This window comes from Rhinichthys klamathensis, unplaced genomic scaffold (assembly GCF_029890125.1).
Source record: "Rhinichthys klamathensis goyatoka isolate OS25496 unplaced genomic scaffold, OSU_Roscu_1.1 h1tg000170l_1, whole genome shotgun sequence".
NCBI lineage: Eukaryota > Metazoa > Chordata > Actinopteri > Cypriniformes > Leuciscidae > Rhinichthys > Rhinichthys klamathensis.
In genome coordinates, this window is record NW_026606701.1 from 2972537 (window position 1) to 2986442 (window position 13906).

The 13906-nt window shown below is 39.7% G+C and overlaps 1 protein-coding gene across 2 annotated transcripts; it reads left to right on the forward strand.

Moving 5' to 3' along the window:
- Positions 1 to 487: 487 nt before the first annotated feature.
- Positions 488 to 11519, forward strand: si:dkey-177p2.6 (uncharacterized protein LOC568712 homolog). Of its 2 annotated transcripts, XM_056259967.1 has the most exons (3): positions 880 to 1018; positions 3881 to 4002; positions 8835 to 11519. In XM_056259967.1, the coding sequence occupies exons 2-3, from the start codon at positions 3959 to 3961 to the stop codon at positions 9538 to 9540; spliced, it is 750 nt and encodes a 249-aa protein (XP_056115942.1). In that variant the 5' UTR covers positions 880 to 1018; positions 3881 to 3958; the 3' UTR covers positions 9541 to 11519. The 2 variants fall into 2 exon arrangements, with proteins under 2 accessions (XP_056115941.1, XP_056115942.1); XM_056259966.1 differs by lacking the exon at positions 3881 to 4002 and having other exon boundaries at positions 488 to 1018.
- The last annotated feature ends 2387 nt before the right edge of the window (positions 11520 to 13906 follow it).

The following is a 13906-nucleotide window of genomic DNA, read 5'->3' on the forward strand; positions in this document are numbered from 1 at the left end:
AATGTTTAAACCCCTCCGCCTCGCGGATATTATTAGGTTGTATGTCAGAAATTGTTGTATTGTCCAACCCCCTTGTTGTGAGATTTTGTTACCTAATGTTTCAGATTCAACTAAAATAAATCAGCTTTACCATGCATCATTTAGAGAAATTCAACAAAAAATATAGCTGTCATCATCTATAGTATTCAGATAGTTTTCCTAAAATATATATGGTTTGCTTGGCAAAAAAAAAAGCAAAAAGGAAATGGAAAGCCACAAACGTGCCATTTACAATGCAGATGTACCATAGTCCGGTAGCCAGTGCTCCAAACAGTCACGTTTTCGGTCTGTGGGCATGTATGAGGGACTGATGTGATAGACTAGATAGGTGGGGGCAGAACACGCGTTCCACCAATCAGGGGCAGTTACTAGGCGGGTCTGAGGTCGCGGTCGACCAATCACAGCCATGCCACCTGACGACCGTCAATCAGCTGAGTTATTTTCCCGTTGATTCTACAGTATATCGAGAGTTCGGCTCTCGTGCCTGCGCGGTCGGTCGCGTAGTTTTGCGCAAAATAATGTTCATATACTTTGGACCAGAAGCTCAACGCGGAGTTCAGCGACCGATTTAAGCAAACGTGCGTCTTATTTTTTATCATCAAAGAGAATGTAGCGGTCGCTCGAGTAACTCGTGTTAAATAATTTCGTAGTTCCATATAGACAGAGACCGTACTTTGCCAAGTACGAACTAGCTAACTGGCTAATTCCCTGCGCATCACTGTGAGCTTAGCCGCGGAGGCTAACAGTGCGCGCCCACGTCTTGCGAGAGTAGTTGGTTGTAATAAACGCTAAACAACGAAGCAACTGGTTGAGCCAAACATAATGGTATGGGTCAAAGGGATATCAAAGCGTTCGAGGCGTCCATGAAAAGAAAAAACGGTATTCCCACTGTATCTATGTGTCGACTGGATGTGGAGTCCCCTGTTGTGAAGAAAGAAGTTGAGCCCGGCGGAGATGGTGGTGTCCTTTCCTCGTCAAGGTAAAGACTTGTAGTCATAAACTGTTTTCTGAATGACTTTTGATTGTGGTCGGCGATCTTTTAGGTATCGTTTTGTTTTTGGAAATTATTTTATATATAAGCACTGATCAGCACTGTCCCGCTTTACGTAACAACTCGAGTTTATGTTGATGATGATACTTGAGCTTTGAGTAGTTGCCTACTCCGTTACACACTAACGTTAGTTTATTTACAACCGGAGGAGTCCTAGCAAAATTATTGTTTTATGCTAGATCGCTGTGAACATATAAACACAACTTTTGTACCTCCCGCTTTCTTTCTCATGTTAGTCGTACGTGGTTTCGGTTGCGTAACGGGATCGATTTTTCCTCACTGATATTTGGACCCGACGAACGTTCAGTCGAAATGTGACTGGCCAATTTTTTTTTCTAACTTATTATTAAAGAATAAAATATACATACGATTTTTCAGATGCATTTTCGTAAACATGTATAACTGAAGTAAAAGCGAAAGTCAAAAATACATGAATGGAAATCAAGTGTTTTTGGTTTTACCAAAATTCTTATTCGAATGAATGTGTAATTTTACATTAATTTTTAAGGAGTAATTATGTGTTTCATACTGCGTTTTAAACGTAAAGTGCAGTTTCAGCTATCTTTCGGAAAGTGAATGTCATAGTGAGTTTATTAAAATCCATCTGAATCTCTTTCTAGAATTTTCACCACTAACTCAAAAGATACACCATTGATAAAGACAAGCGTGCTGTATATGAGCGTCTGTCAGCGGGACTAACACCCTGAGTCACTTTATCAGTCTGTTGGAGCCGCCCAGTTACAAAGCTGCCCAAACTAAGACATCCGGCCTGTGTACCCAATGGTTCATTATTCAAGACTTAGTCTGCTTGTCAATGGCATTTGCCACCTACTTCCTCCCTCCTACTCAGTCAACCCCCTGTGCACTTGCTTACAGTCCTCAATTCAATCCATCGTTCTCCTCCCTCTTTCTCTCTGACTAACCTTTCTCGACTCTCCTGCTCGCTTTGCCTTATGTACATCCTCTCTTTTTTTTTTACGCACTTGCTCCTTTTTTTTTTCTTGAAGACTTTCCTGCTCTCCTCTTTATCGTGACTGCATCTAATGGGGCAGTGGGTGGCCCAAGGGAGGGAAACTTAAAGAGAAAAAGATTGTAAAAAAATGACAACCACATCAGTTTGATTTGCTCTTGTACAGAAAGTATCATAATGCAAACCAGTATACGAGTTAAAGAACCTCTTTATCTTGAGCTCAGAATGTGACTAAAGATTGTTTCAGTGCTGTGTCTGTCACTTTGTGGTCTTCAGTTAGTTCGTTCATTTATTTATTTATTTATTTTAGGTACTAACCACACAGTGATGGAAATGAAGTCCTTATCTCTCTACCTTAAGTGAAACTGTTGTATCTCTTTGTATCTCTTTATGCTTTGGTTTGCTGCTGTAAGTGAAAGTAGCAGTATAAAGTACAGTGCACTTCTCAGATGTTCAGCCTCTTTTGCGCGTTTCACAATCAGTATGAATACTAACTTGATGGTCTATAAAACACTGAATGTTTTCTTCTTTTTTTTACTCGCCATCATTATACAAGAAAGTAAAGTCTGTTATTGAGACTACGCTTCACACAGTAACATTTCATCAATACATTAAGGACAACATAATCGTTGTTAATATTAAAGTTTTATTCAATAATAATTCATTAATAAACAATAATAAAGGTAATAATATTGAGTGTTATTTATTATTAACAAATAATGATCATGGTTATTATTGTCAAACTGCAGAAATATAAAAAATTAGTAAAGCATTTTGGTTATTAGGCATATAAAAAATTCAGTATCTCTGTTTCATTGTATTGTGTAGTCTTGGTGGGACTTCCATGGTGGGCCTCACTTCTGATTCACCACTAGGTGTAAAAAAATTAATAAAATAAAAAGTAATAAAGGCTGAAGTACCATCATGTATAGTGCAGACCTGAACTGATGCAACCCAACATATTTTGCTGCAATGCTGCTTCTATGGATCCTATTGTGTTCACCCACTTTGATGGTTGTCTATGTAGTTGTGCTTATTGTCTTTGAGCTGCAGACTCTGTGTGCCACTCAAGCGCCAGTCTCTCATCCACCGCTGTTGCCATGGCAAGCGGACCACAGAGGCCCGTCTAACCAGAGGGGCCTAATTTAAATCATGTCTTGCTGCTTTAAAGCTGCAAGACTTTATAGCAACGAGGTCAAATTCCAAGTTGTTCAGTTGCCTTTTTTAAAGAAGCTCTCTAAAGCAAATTTTTATTCTAATTGGTTATATTGTTTTTGCGTAGAGGTGGTTTGCTCGCTCACATTTCATTTCTAGCTTTCTGTTGCTGACAGAGACGTGTGTGCTCCTGCCGGAATTCAGCTGTGAAATCTGCAGGAATACAAAATGTCCCTTTTGAAGCCTTGTGACTACTTTGTGAAAGGCACCTATAGGGCTGAGCAGGAATTTAGCCCAGAGTGCTCTGCTAGCATGGGTGGTTATATAACTGCTAGCCCCAGCCTGACACATTTGAACGCTGCAGTCCATGCATGCGCCACACATGCTCGGGCTGTTTCTGAGCTTTGAAAGTGTTTAATCAAACTTGTTTTAATAACAAATGGTGTAAGTTGTTCTTTTAATTAATGACTTTTTATTCTTCCTTGTCTTTCCCTTCATGCCTCATTTAAGGTTCACGACTGCTATCGTTCACGCCGCTGTATCTATTATCTAAACTAAGACTTCAGACTGCATATTTTTCTACATGATGGGATGGAGACTTCGCAGTATAATGCATTGCATCCATCTCACTTCTGAACACGAGAGGCTCTTCTTGGCTCTTGCAGCTTCCTGTGCACCCTGCAGTAGAGAGAAGAGCAGTCAGTGACCAGACCTGCGGGGGATGTCTGCCTTCGTTCAGAGTGATGGATGTAGAGAGGGGGGCGCCTACACAACAGAGAGCGCAGAGGTGGATAGACAGTCTCTCACATTTACAGCCCTTTCCACTCAAACTTCAGCTCATTAGATCCGAGGCAGCTATCTGACAGAGCAGTTATGGTGGGAATTCAAATCGTGTGCCCACAAGCCACATTTCGCTCTTCTTTGTGCATGAATGTTTGGCTCAAACAAAAATTGTGGCTTTGAGTGTGAAATTGCATATTTTAAATGAACTGAAAAATTGGGGCAAATATCTGCTTTTAGATTATTACAATATTTCTGACACTTGGAGAGAGAAAAAAAACTCTTCTTTTAAGAATTATTCACTGAAATGTTCTTCAATAGCACAAAAATGGCTCTTCTATGGCATCGCTGTGAAACACCCTTTTTGGGACGTTGGTTTTTAAGAATGTATTAGACTTGGAGGTCTTTGCTTGTAAGTATCGTTTGCAGGATAGAAGGCTTTAGAGAGCTGCAGCAGGAAGCATTGCGCTCCTGTGCTGCGTATCCTCCTCCGCTGTGTGAAGGGAGCGCTAATGAAGCATGATCTTATTCTCAAGTGTACTGCAGTCGCAGACCAGAGGAGCTTCAGCTAATGCATCCACCTCTCTGGAAGCCCCACTCTGGGATGAGGAGCTGTGTCGGGTTAAAGCTTTATCAGTCGAGTTTCAGATAAGTCAAATTTCAAGGCAAAAGAGTTCGTCAAGAACAGAGTTCAGCAATAGTCTGTTTGAACTGATGACTGTCATGGTGTTGTTACATTCACAGTTGGTTTATTATCATGCAAAGTTAATAACTGGAGAAAACTGCGCAATGGACTGCGCAGGAAACAGTAGAACATTTAAGCATTCTTATAAAGGTCCTAGATCACATGTAGTTACAGAAATTACAATTTTCAAGACTTCAAAATGTTTTATGGAGATTTTATCTACTGAAAGTTATTAGGGCTAAGGTATCTGAACTTTTTAATTTATTAATAAACTAGTGTTTTCTGAGTCAATGTCGGCGGCAAAGAACATTGCTGGCTCGTCATCTCCACAGTATAGTGAATGCGTCTATAGAGAGAAATGCATGTTACATTAAACATGTCATTAAGTAAGCTCTGTACTAATTTAGCATTCACACTCCACACACTAGCACTTGGCTATCCGCCTAATAATAGCGCACATTTATCTTAGATTTAGCCTAATGTTAGAGCTAGCAAGCGTCTATGTAAAGTGGCTAAAATTTAGCAACTACCGTAATTCCTCAAATAAAGACCGGTATTCAAATAAACGCCGGGCCTCTGATAGTGGCCGGGGGCGTGGTCAACGCGGACAAATAAAGGCTGGTCTCAAATTAAGGCCGGGGAAAAATTAGTGTACACTCAAAGACGGACTCGCTCAGCGGTTGTCATATCACAACTATTCAGTGTTTTTAACCACATGTTTATTTTAGGTTTCAGACATTTAAATAGATATGATTTATAGCAAAACAATACATTTATAGTTTGTAAAATACACAATGGTGTCTATGGAAGCAGCAATAACAATCCATTCAAATATATTTGGTGACGTGTTTTATTCATATCAGATACACAGTGTAAGTAACTATAAAGTTTACTCTATTCTTCTCCCAGTTCACCGGCCACTTACTTTCATGTATTTCGGGAGAAACTGAAGAATTCACGCGCTGTAACGTAACAAATCCAACAGACAGGAATCTCTGAACTGCGGTGCCCATCTCACGTTACAGATCAAGATAATTTATAAAGGGTTTTAAACGACAAAACAAACTCACTTACACGGATTTGAGAGTCAGAATAGAAGATAGTTGATGACATGGTAAGCAAGTTTGTTAATATTTAGAAATAAAAGCGCTACATCTGTCATACAGCGCTATTTTGGCTGTGGTGAACACGTGCCAAGCATGACGCGTCACCATGGAAACTTGGCTGGCGGGCGGGCGGGGATCGCGAATTAGAAATAAAGGCCTGCCTCTAATAAAAGCCTGCTTCAAATAAAAGCCGGCTACCATCTGCAGTTCAGGTAAATAAAGGCCCCGGTCTTTATTTGAGGAATTACGGTACTTGTTTCAAATGAGAAGCCATGTTTGATGTCGACGGATGAAAGGCGAACGGTTGGATTTCCTGACCGACATAATTACCACATTGACAAGCCGTGTTAATGATCTGTCCGTCGGACTCTTGTTTTGTTTTTTTCTGTGAATAACCGACTAGGGGTGTCCCCGACTAAGGATTTTCATAGTCGAATCAGATTCGTCAGGTCCTGCCTATAGTCGACTAATAGTCGAATCATGTGTGGGCGGGGGCGGGGCTTTAACATTTTAAAGCCGCGATGTACAGAACATCACACAAAGATAAAGAAGAAAATGTATAAAAACATTTTGGATCAATAAAACTAAGAAATAACATAAATAACTGCAGAAAGGCCACACTGCAGATAGGATTTGCATTTCACATGCAAATCAAATTAAATCGGCTGAATTGCCTGTACGAGCATGCTCTATGTAGGCCTACAGCGCAACATCGATGCACTGAAAAATAATCAACAATTAAGAACATAATATACTTTTATAATAAATAAAAATACAAAACGAAATAAGTCAGAATCAAATCACAAGAAGCAGAACAAATGTGTGCAAAATGCCTAAAGTGCAGGGGAACAAAATTCAAAACACAAGTCACAAATAGTTAAATTAGATCACCCTGAGTGATCAATTAATAAAATAAAAATAAAGAAATTATTAAAATAACGAAAGTATGGCCAGGATGGTCAACTTTGTCTTTTTAACTGCAGAAACAACAATAAACGCTAAACTGGAGCGGCAGTCTTTTTAGCTAAACGTGTTCACAGTATCCAAAAATCAAATTAGAACCGGCTGAAATGTTTTGAAATCACTTATTCATACCTGATCGAAAAAACTAAATCCAGTCTTTCACTCGGCCTGTGTCCGTTTGAGTCTTTTCAAATTGTGTGCGCGGATAAAATACATTCTAAAACGCTTAACGTGAAAAACGCTTAACGGCTTTGTCCTAAAACTGTTATATTAAAAGATCAAATTCTGTACACACCTTATATTAATAAAGCATACTATATAGCCTACAGAAAAGCAGATGAGCCCAGAATATGAACGCAACGCGTTTTATTATAACTTAGGCTACGTTAAGCATTTTCCTCCCATAGAAAACCGTTAAAGAAAAAGCTTTACGTGACTTTCAATAGGAGAAACGCGTTGCGTTCATATTCTGGGTTCATCTGCTTATCTGCACATAGAATGGTTTCTTAAGGTGTGTAGCCTACTGTGTACATACATTAAGCACGTAAAAGTGCCATTTAAGCGTTTTAAAAGCTTTTTTCACGTTAAGCGTTTTAGAACGTCCCGAGGAAAACCAGCCTGTTAACGTTGGCCGGCAGAAGTGCTTTCCTGATGCTGAATCCAGCCTTGGAGAATATCCTTTCTGATGGTGTGCATCTTTAGATTGTCTTATCCCAGACATTTTTAAAGATTTAAATCCCTGCCGACAAGACGCTCCTCTGTCGGTCACGGATCGAAAGTGAAACTTAAATCTGTCACGGGGTGTTTGGATTTATTCACCCTGCGCGCACGTTAAAATATTTATTAAAAGCTTCTTTCTTTGCACATTTTTATCGACAGCATTATCATAATAGGCTGTATATTAACATATTGACAGAAAACCAGTAGTTCTATGTGAAATCAGACATTGAGCACACTCATATAGCCAAAATGACATAATCCTCGTTTAATAACACATCTGCGAAGATTCGACCGTGAGATTGGTAGTCGAATCAGGCTCCTCCTATCGAAGCATCGAATCTTCGACTATTCGGGGTCACCCCTATAACCGACTAATAAAAATTTGGTCAGCTAAGCCTCTTCTCATCGATTAACGTTTAGTCGACTATTGGGGGGGCAGCCCTAGTTTTTATAAAGAAGTTTTGTCAGCTGGAAAATGGCATGTTGTTTAACAACTAAGGGTGTCTCGATTTCGATTTTAAATCGAAATCGACCGAAATTAATTCACAATCTTGAACTTCGAATTAAAAAAAGGAATCGTCGATGCTGCCACGCCCCCATGTCACGTCCGGTCGGCGTGCCAAGCGGCAAAAAAATGGTCAACCTCCTCTAACTTAGCTACAGCCATTCAGCACATGCGAGACAGAAAAAACTGTGCTCCAAACCGTATAGCGCGCGCACGGCAGAGAGGGAGAGAGCGAGAGACCTTGCGTGTGTGCCTCGTGAAGCGCATGTAAGACAGAGAGCATCCTGATTGGCCGGTTTCGGCTTTAAAAAAAATAAATGTAAAAATCGAGAATCGAATCGAACCGTGACCTTAGAATCGGAAATTTAATCGAATCGAGGATTTGGAGAATCGTGACACCCCTATAAACAACGGTGCAATCCATTGAACAAGCTGTACTTTAATTTCTCACAGCCCCACTTTCATTCATTCCTGTCAAAAATTAAACATGCCACTACCTAAAAAACAAAAAACTTTGGCCAGTTGTTTTGAGATTATTTTTGTTCTATTTATTGTGGACACTTTTATGTGTCATTGACCCACCTATGGGATTTAATTTGTTCTGTGACCAGACTGATCTATAGATCAGTAGTCTGTAGAGAGGCTTGTGCAATGCGTCTCACTTGCGAATAAACATTAGAGTTGCTGTTGCTACATAACATCCCTCTGATGTGTTCTTGCAAACTATATTGTTAGTAAAGCTTGAAGTACAAGTAATTATCATGCTCCTTTATGCATTGTTTGATTTCACTGCAAGGTAGGTCAGCTAACTAAGTATTCCTGTCCAGTTTTTCCTAACTTTCCTTTGTTCTTGTCTGTAGGTACATGTTGGGCAGGGGGGTGAAACGTAAGCTGAGCACATGTGAGGACCCTTCCCAGGACTTGCCATATCCTCAGCAGAGGCAGCTGGTGCTGGACTTGTGTCTGGACAAGCTACAAAGCTGCCAGCGGCGAGCTGAACCCAGCCTACACCGCTCGGTCCTGCTGGCCAACACCCTCCGCCAGATTCAGCAGGAGATGAGACAGGAGGGGGAAACCTGTTTGCCACAAGCCCTGCTCGGCCCCTCACTCCCTCATGCCTCGACCCCACGGCACTTCCCTGACCTGCCTCCCGTGCCCTTAGACTGTCCTCAACCCCTAACTGGAGCACTGTCCCCTTCATTTCCCCTCACGACGGCTGATGATGATGAGGTCCAGTTGGGCGGTGCCGAAAACGAGACTCTTTTGCCATCCTTCGCTGGTGAGGACGACACAAGGTCGTTGGATTCACTCTTTGGCTCATTTGAGATTACAAATTCCACCAGCTACTTGACAGACTTGGCACTAGATGACATATTTGAGGACATCGACACGTCAATGTACGACTCCTCTGACATCTCCGTTCTGCCGTGTCCTGCGCAGAGAAGCGGTGGGGTGGATGATGGCCTCAAGAGCCTTTCCAGCTGCACCTCCAACAGCAGCCTGCAGCTTTGTCTCTCAGACCTCAACGACCTGGACCACATCATGGAGATCCTGGTGCGCTCCTGAACCACAGCTCGCACCACAGTGTCCTCATTCACCCATCCCGATGTTTTCTATGGAAAATGAATAATACAATGCGTTTTCTTTTTTTAAACAAACAAATATTTTATCTATTTTTATACAAAGGACTGCTATATTTATATATAATAAAAGGAAACTGCCTGACACACACTCACTGTAGGATAAATGCACATTTTTAAGACTTTTCAGATGGCCGAGCTTGTGCTGCCATCCTTCATATTTAAGCAAACTAAGATATGAATATGCAGGGACTTTGGAAACAAATACGAAGTATTACCATTGACACTTATTTATATTGAATAGCTACTTTAAGAGGAGGAGATGGAAGAAAAGTGGATCATAATGGATGCTCCGTAGCTGTTGATGAGCTGAACACTTTTTTTTTTCTTTTTTTGTGATTTCCACTCTATTCTGAAACATTACATTTACTGTCAGTAATTACAATTATCAGATCATGTCATGCACATGCAGCACTCACACTACCTCTCAAGATACCAAGAGCTCTTTCTCTATACAAAGACTGTCATTGTTACAACTGTATTTGAATGGTTTCTCTTCAAATAACTTTAAAAAACTGCTGATTGTTTTATATATGGCTCTGTGTTCACAGGAAAGCCTCTCCTCAAATGGTAGGATTCAGTCCAAAGCTAAAGCTGTAGAAGAAATGCTTTTGTCTCATCTTTCTATTCAACTTTTTTCCGAAACGTTTCTGACTTTTGGTTTCAGAACGAGCTGTTGCTTGTGTAAAAAGTGAGATATATTTTCTAATCACTTGGAATTTAATGCTATTTCTACTTTTCACGTACATGATTGTCAGACACAGCCACCGTCGAATCCCTCGTATGAACATAGTGCCTATAATGGAGAATGAAGACTGCCGACGATGAACTGCACACTGTGGAACCGCACATAGACTTGCCTGAGATTTTAGCTCTACCCCATGAACTTCCCTACATGGGTTGTTTGCCGCTTTTTTGAGCATTTAGCACGACCCTCTGTCCTCTAAAGAAGCCATTACCTGAATATGGCTCCACATCTCCATACTGTCTTTCATTGTGATCTACACTGCAAAAAGCTGATCGTGGATGCATCTTGTGCTGTGGTCTCGAAGACCGTTTCTGAATGTCCAAGCTTACTCACGAGAAACAGATTAATCCGAACTGATGTCTCACCTGCTTACTTTATTCCTCTCATCACAAGTTTTAGGCCTGTTTGAGCCATCTCATCCACAACTTTTAAGTTATTACTGCTACAACACAAGATGGTAGACCAGAGCAAAGGCAGTTCATATTTGTGCTGCATTTACATCCACTGAACTACAAGTTGGTGCAATCGAATGCAAAGAGCCACAAGCTCCGGTCTGCATTAAGACAGGGCAGAGACAAGGGGGAGGGGAAGAACTACAGAGCGAGTTTAAGGGGGGAGGGGGGAGTTAAAGCAAACAGCTTCTGTCACGTGAAGAGCCGTGCTAGTGGTAAATGCTACATTGAGAGTTTGACAACAGCTGGTATGTGTTCACTCTCATTGGTGTGCTCAAAACAAGCCCCACCCCCAGCGAGACCCAGAGGGGCTCCGTTCTCTTCCCGACCAATCGTTTTGATTCAAGGGAGGAGCTTTGTTCTTAATGTGGAATAGAATAACAAGAAACGGTTCAATTTGGTTGGAATGTATTCCCTTGTCTATGGATGGCTCTCTGATCATTACTGACTTAGTCTTAATTTGGATTAAATTTAGGCATTCCAGCAAAAATACAATGAGATATTCATATAATAATAATAATAAACTAATTATAGAGTTCAATGTGGCTCGCAGACGCCCCACCCTGCCTTCCCCCTCACAAGACACATGCACCACCGCCACCGCAGAGAAAACCCGACACTCACAAAGTTTACACACAGATTTTAGAAAACATGCTTGTGTTAGATGTGACCAGATTATGGTGACCATTGGTGTTATATCAGCAACCTGTTTCTTTCTCTTTTAATTTGTGTTGTTTGTATATATATATATAATTTGTATTTATACATTTTCTTGTGTTTTGATTTTTTTTGTTGACTGAAGATCATGAGATAATATATTGCTTTTATTTAAGAGTGAAATATCATCAGTAGACTTCGGTCTTTAGGAGGGTTTATTTGTTTTTTGAAGCGTGATTTGTACTTCACCTCCTCTTCTTAGTAATAATTATCATGTACATAGATGATACAGAATTATGAAGAGATGTTTATCATTAAGATATTTGTAAAGGTTTCAATCTGTGCTGACTCTGAACTGAACAATGTGAACAATGATGGGATGTTCTCTAATCTCTACTGTGTGTTCAGTTCCCTTTGGACCAGGCAGTTTAGGCAGCTTTTAACTTTTTATGCGAAAGTGGTTAAGTTAATCGAGGAGAGCTTTCAGTTGTTGGCCTCATTTAAATGTAATTTGTCCTGCTGCTTGAATTTCAGTCTGTTGAAGGACATTTGTTTTACAATAATCAGCCCCAGGAGCCTCTGGTTTTAAACTAATGTTCATTATGGTTTAGTCTCAGCATGTATTGCAGTAATGCACAGAGCAGCTGTGAAAAGGAGTTCACACTGTGTTGTAAACTTGTGAACGGCTTACTCAAATAATGTACGGTACGTTTGATGTACCGATTGCACAGAGAATACAAAAAGCAGCAAGAGTTTGTATTTTCATGGTCCTTCTCAAATTTGCTTGGTTGTTATGCACAAAATAGCAAGCTTTAAACATCACCTCATCTTGTTAATTCGGCAGTTTATTTCTTAAGCGAAGTTAAAAAAGAAAAAAAATATATATATATCCTAATGAAATTGTAATATCAGAAACCTCAAAATGTCACTTTGTCCTAAGTGCAATATGAAAAAAATGAATATAAAGCGCTGTTTTGCCTACTTGCAAATGACACAATGTAGTGAGCCTATATAACTTTGAATGAATACATGGATAGGTATTTTTATTTATTTATATAAAACAATGACTTTAATCCCTACAATTTATTCTTCCCCCAGAAACTGTCTTTTGATCTGTTGCTATCTGTTTTGACCACAGATTTTATATGAGGTCTGTAAATAATAAAGCATTTTCTTTTGCAGTCATATTCTATGCAATATTGTAGCAGGTCAGTATGTCAAATAAAAAAAAATGGAAATGGAAACCTGTTGTGTATTTACTCGGCATCCAAAACAAGTCAAGTACACTTTTTTTGGAAGTAAATGGATAAAAACCGACAGGCAATGTGGAGTAAACAAGGCAGTTCAAAATATAGAAAAGATTGACATTGCCCCCTAAAGGCAAACTCTGAATGCATGTGAATAGATATTGACTGATTTTCTTTTGGCATTATATGCTATATATTATTCAACATATTGCGTATACTACACAAACATAAATGGTATAATGAATCGTCATATAAAGGGTACCACTTTAGCTGTGCATTAAAATTGGGATTTTACACCATGATGCATATAGAAATTAATTAAAAAATTATGTTCACTTTCTAGTTGTTAACCATTTGAATTTAAACTCTTAGATGGCTTTCTGGAGGCCGTTTGCACATGGCTCGAATTGCTTGCAACAAACAGATGTTTGAAGCATCTTGTATGAAGAAATCTGCTATCGGCCCCATAAAGTCTCAGCCATCATTCTATTCTTATTTTATGTCTATCTTATAGCTGGCGAATTAAAAGTGTTATAAGCATTTCAAATGCCAGGTTCTTCTTCATAAACACACCACTTTTGGAGGGTACAGAGACGCACCCTGCTGCACTCCTCCTGGGATATCTCTGCAGTTGCTGTGCTTGATGGCAGCTGCCAAGAAGAACAAAGTCAGCAAAGTGGGGGAAGTCAATTTAGACTGAAAAAAAGAAAACACCAATGTGGCTCTCAAAGTCTTCCTTGCTGTGGCATGGTGACAGGACTGTGGTTCTCAGATAAATGTGATCTGAACATATTCTTACTGATTAGACTAGATTCTTGTATAATGTTGGCTCTCCCAAAAAAAGAAAACCCCAGAAAAATACCAGTTTTAACAATTATTAACAACATGATTTGTATTTACACATGTGTCAAGACTACATTTTGTCATGTATTCATTTTACGTTTACAACACTGTTGCACACAAAGGAGAACTACACACTTACTGTTCAGGTAATCTGGTCAAGTGCATGAGATGCTTACCTGTCAGTTTCCTCTGAATAATTAATTTGATTATATGTTGGCTATTTGAAAGGAATCTGTTTATGCCATTTTAAAAGGCATTTATTCTTGTTCTTTTAATTTGCTCAATACATTTCCTACCAAGAAAAAACATTTAAAATATAGCAAATCCTTAAACAACATATTTTTG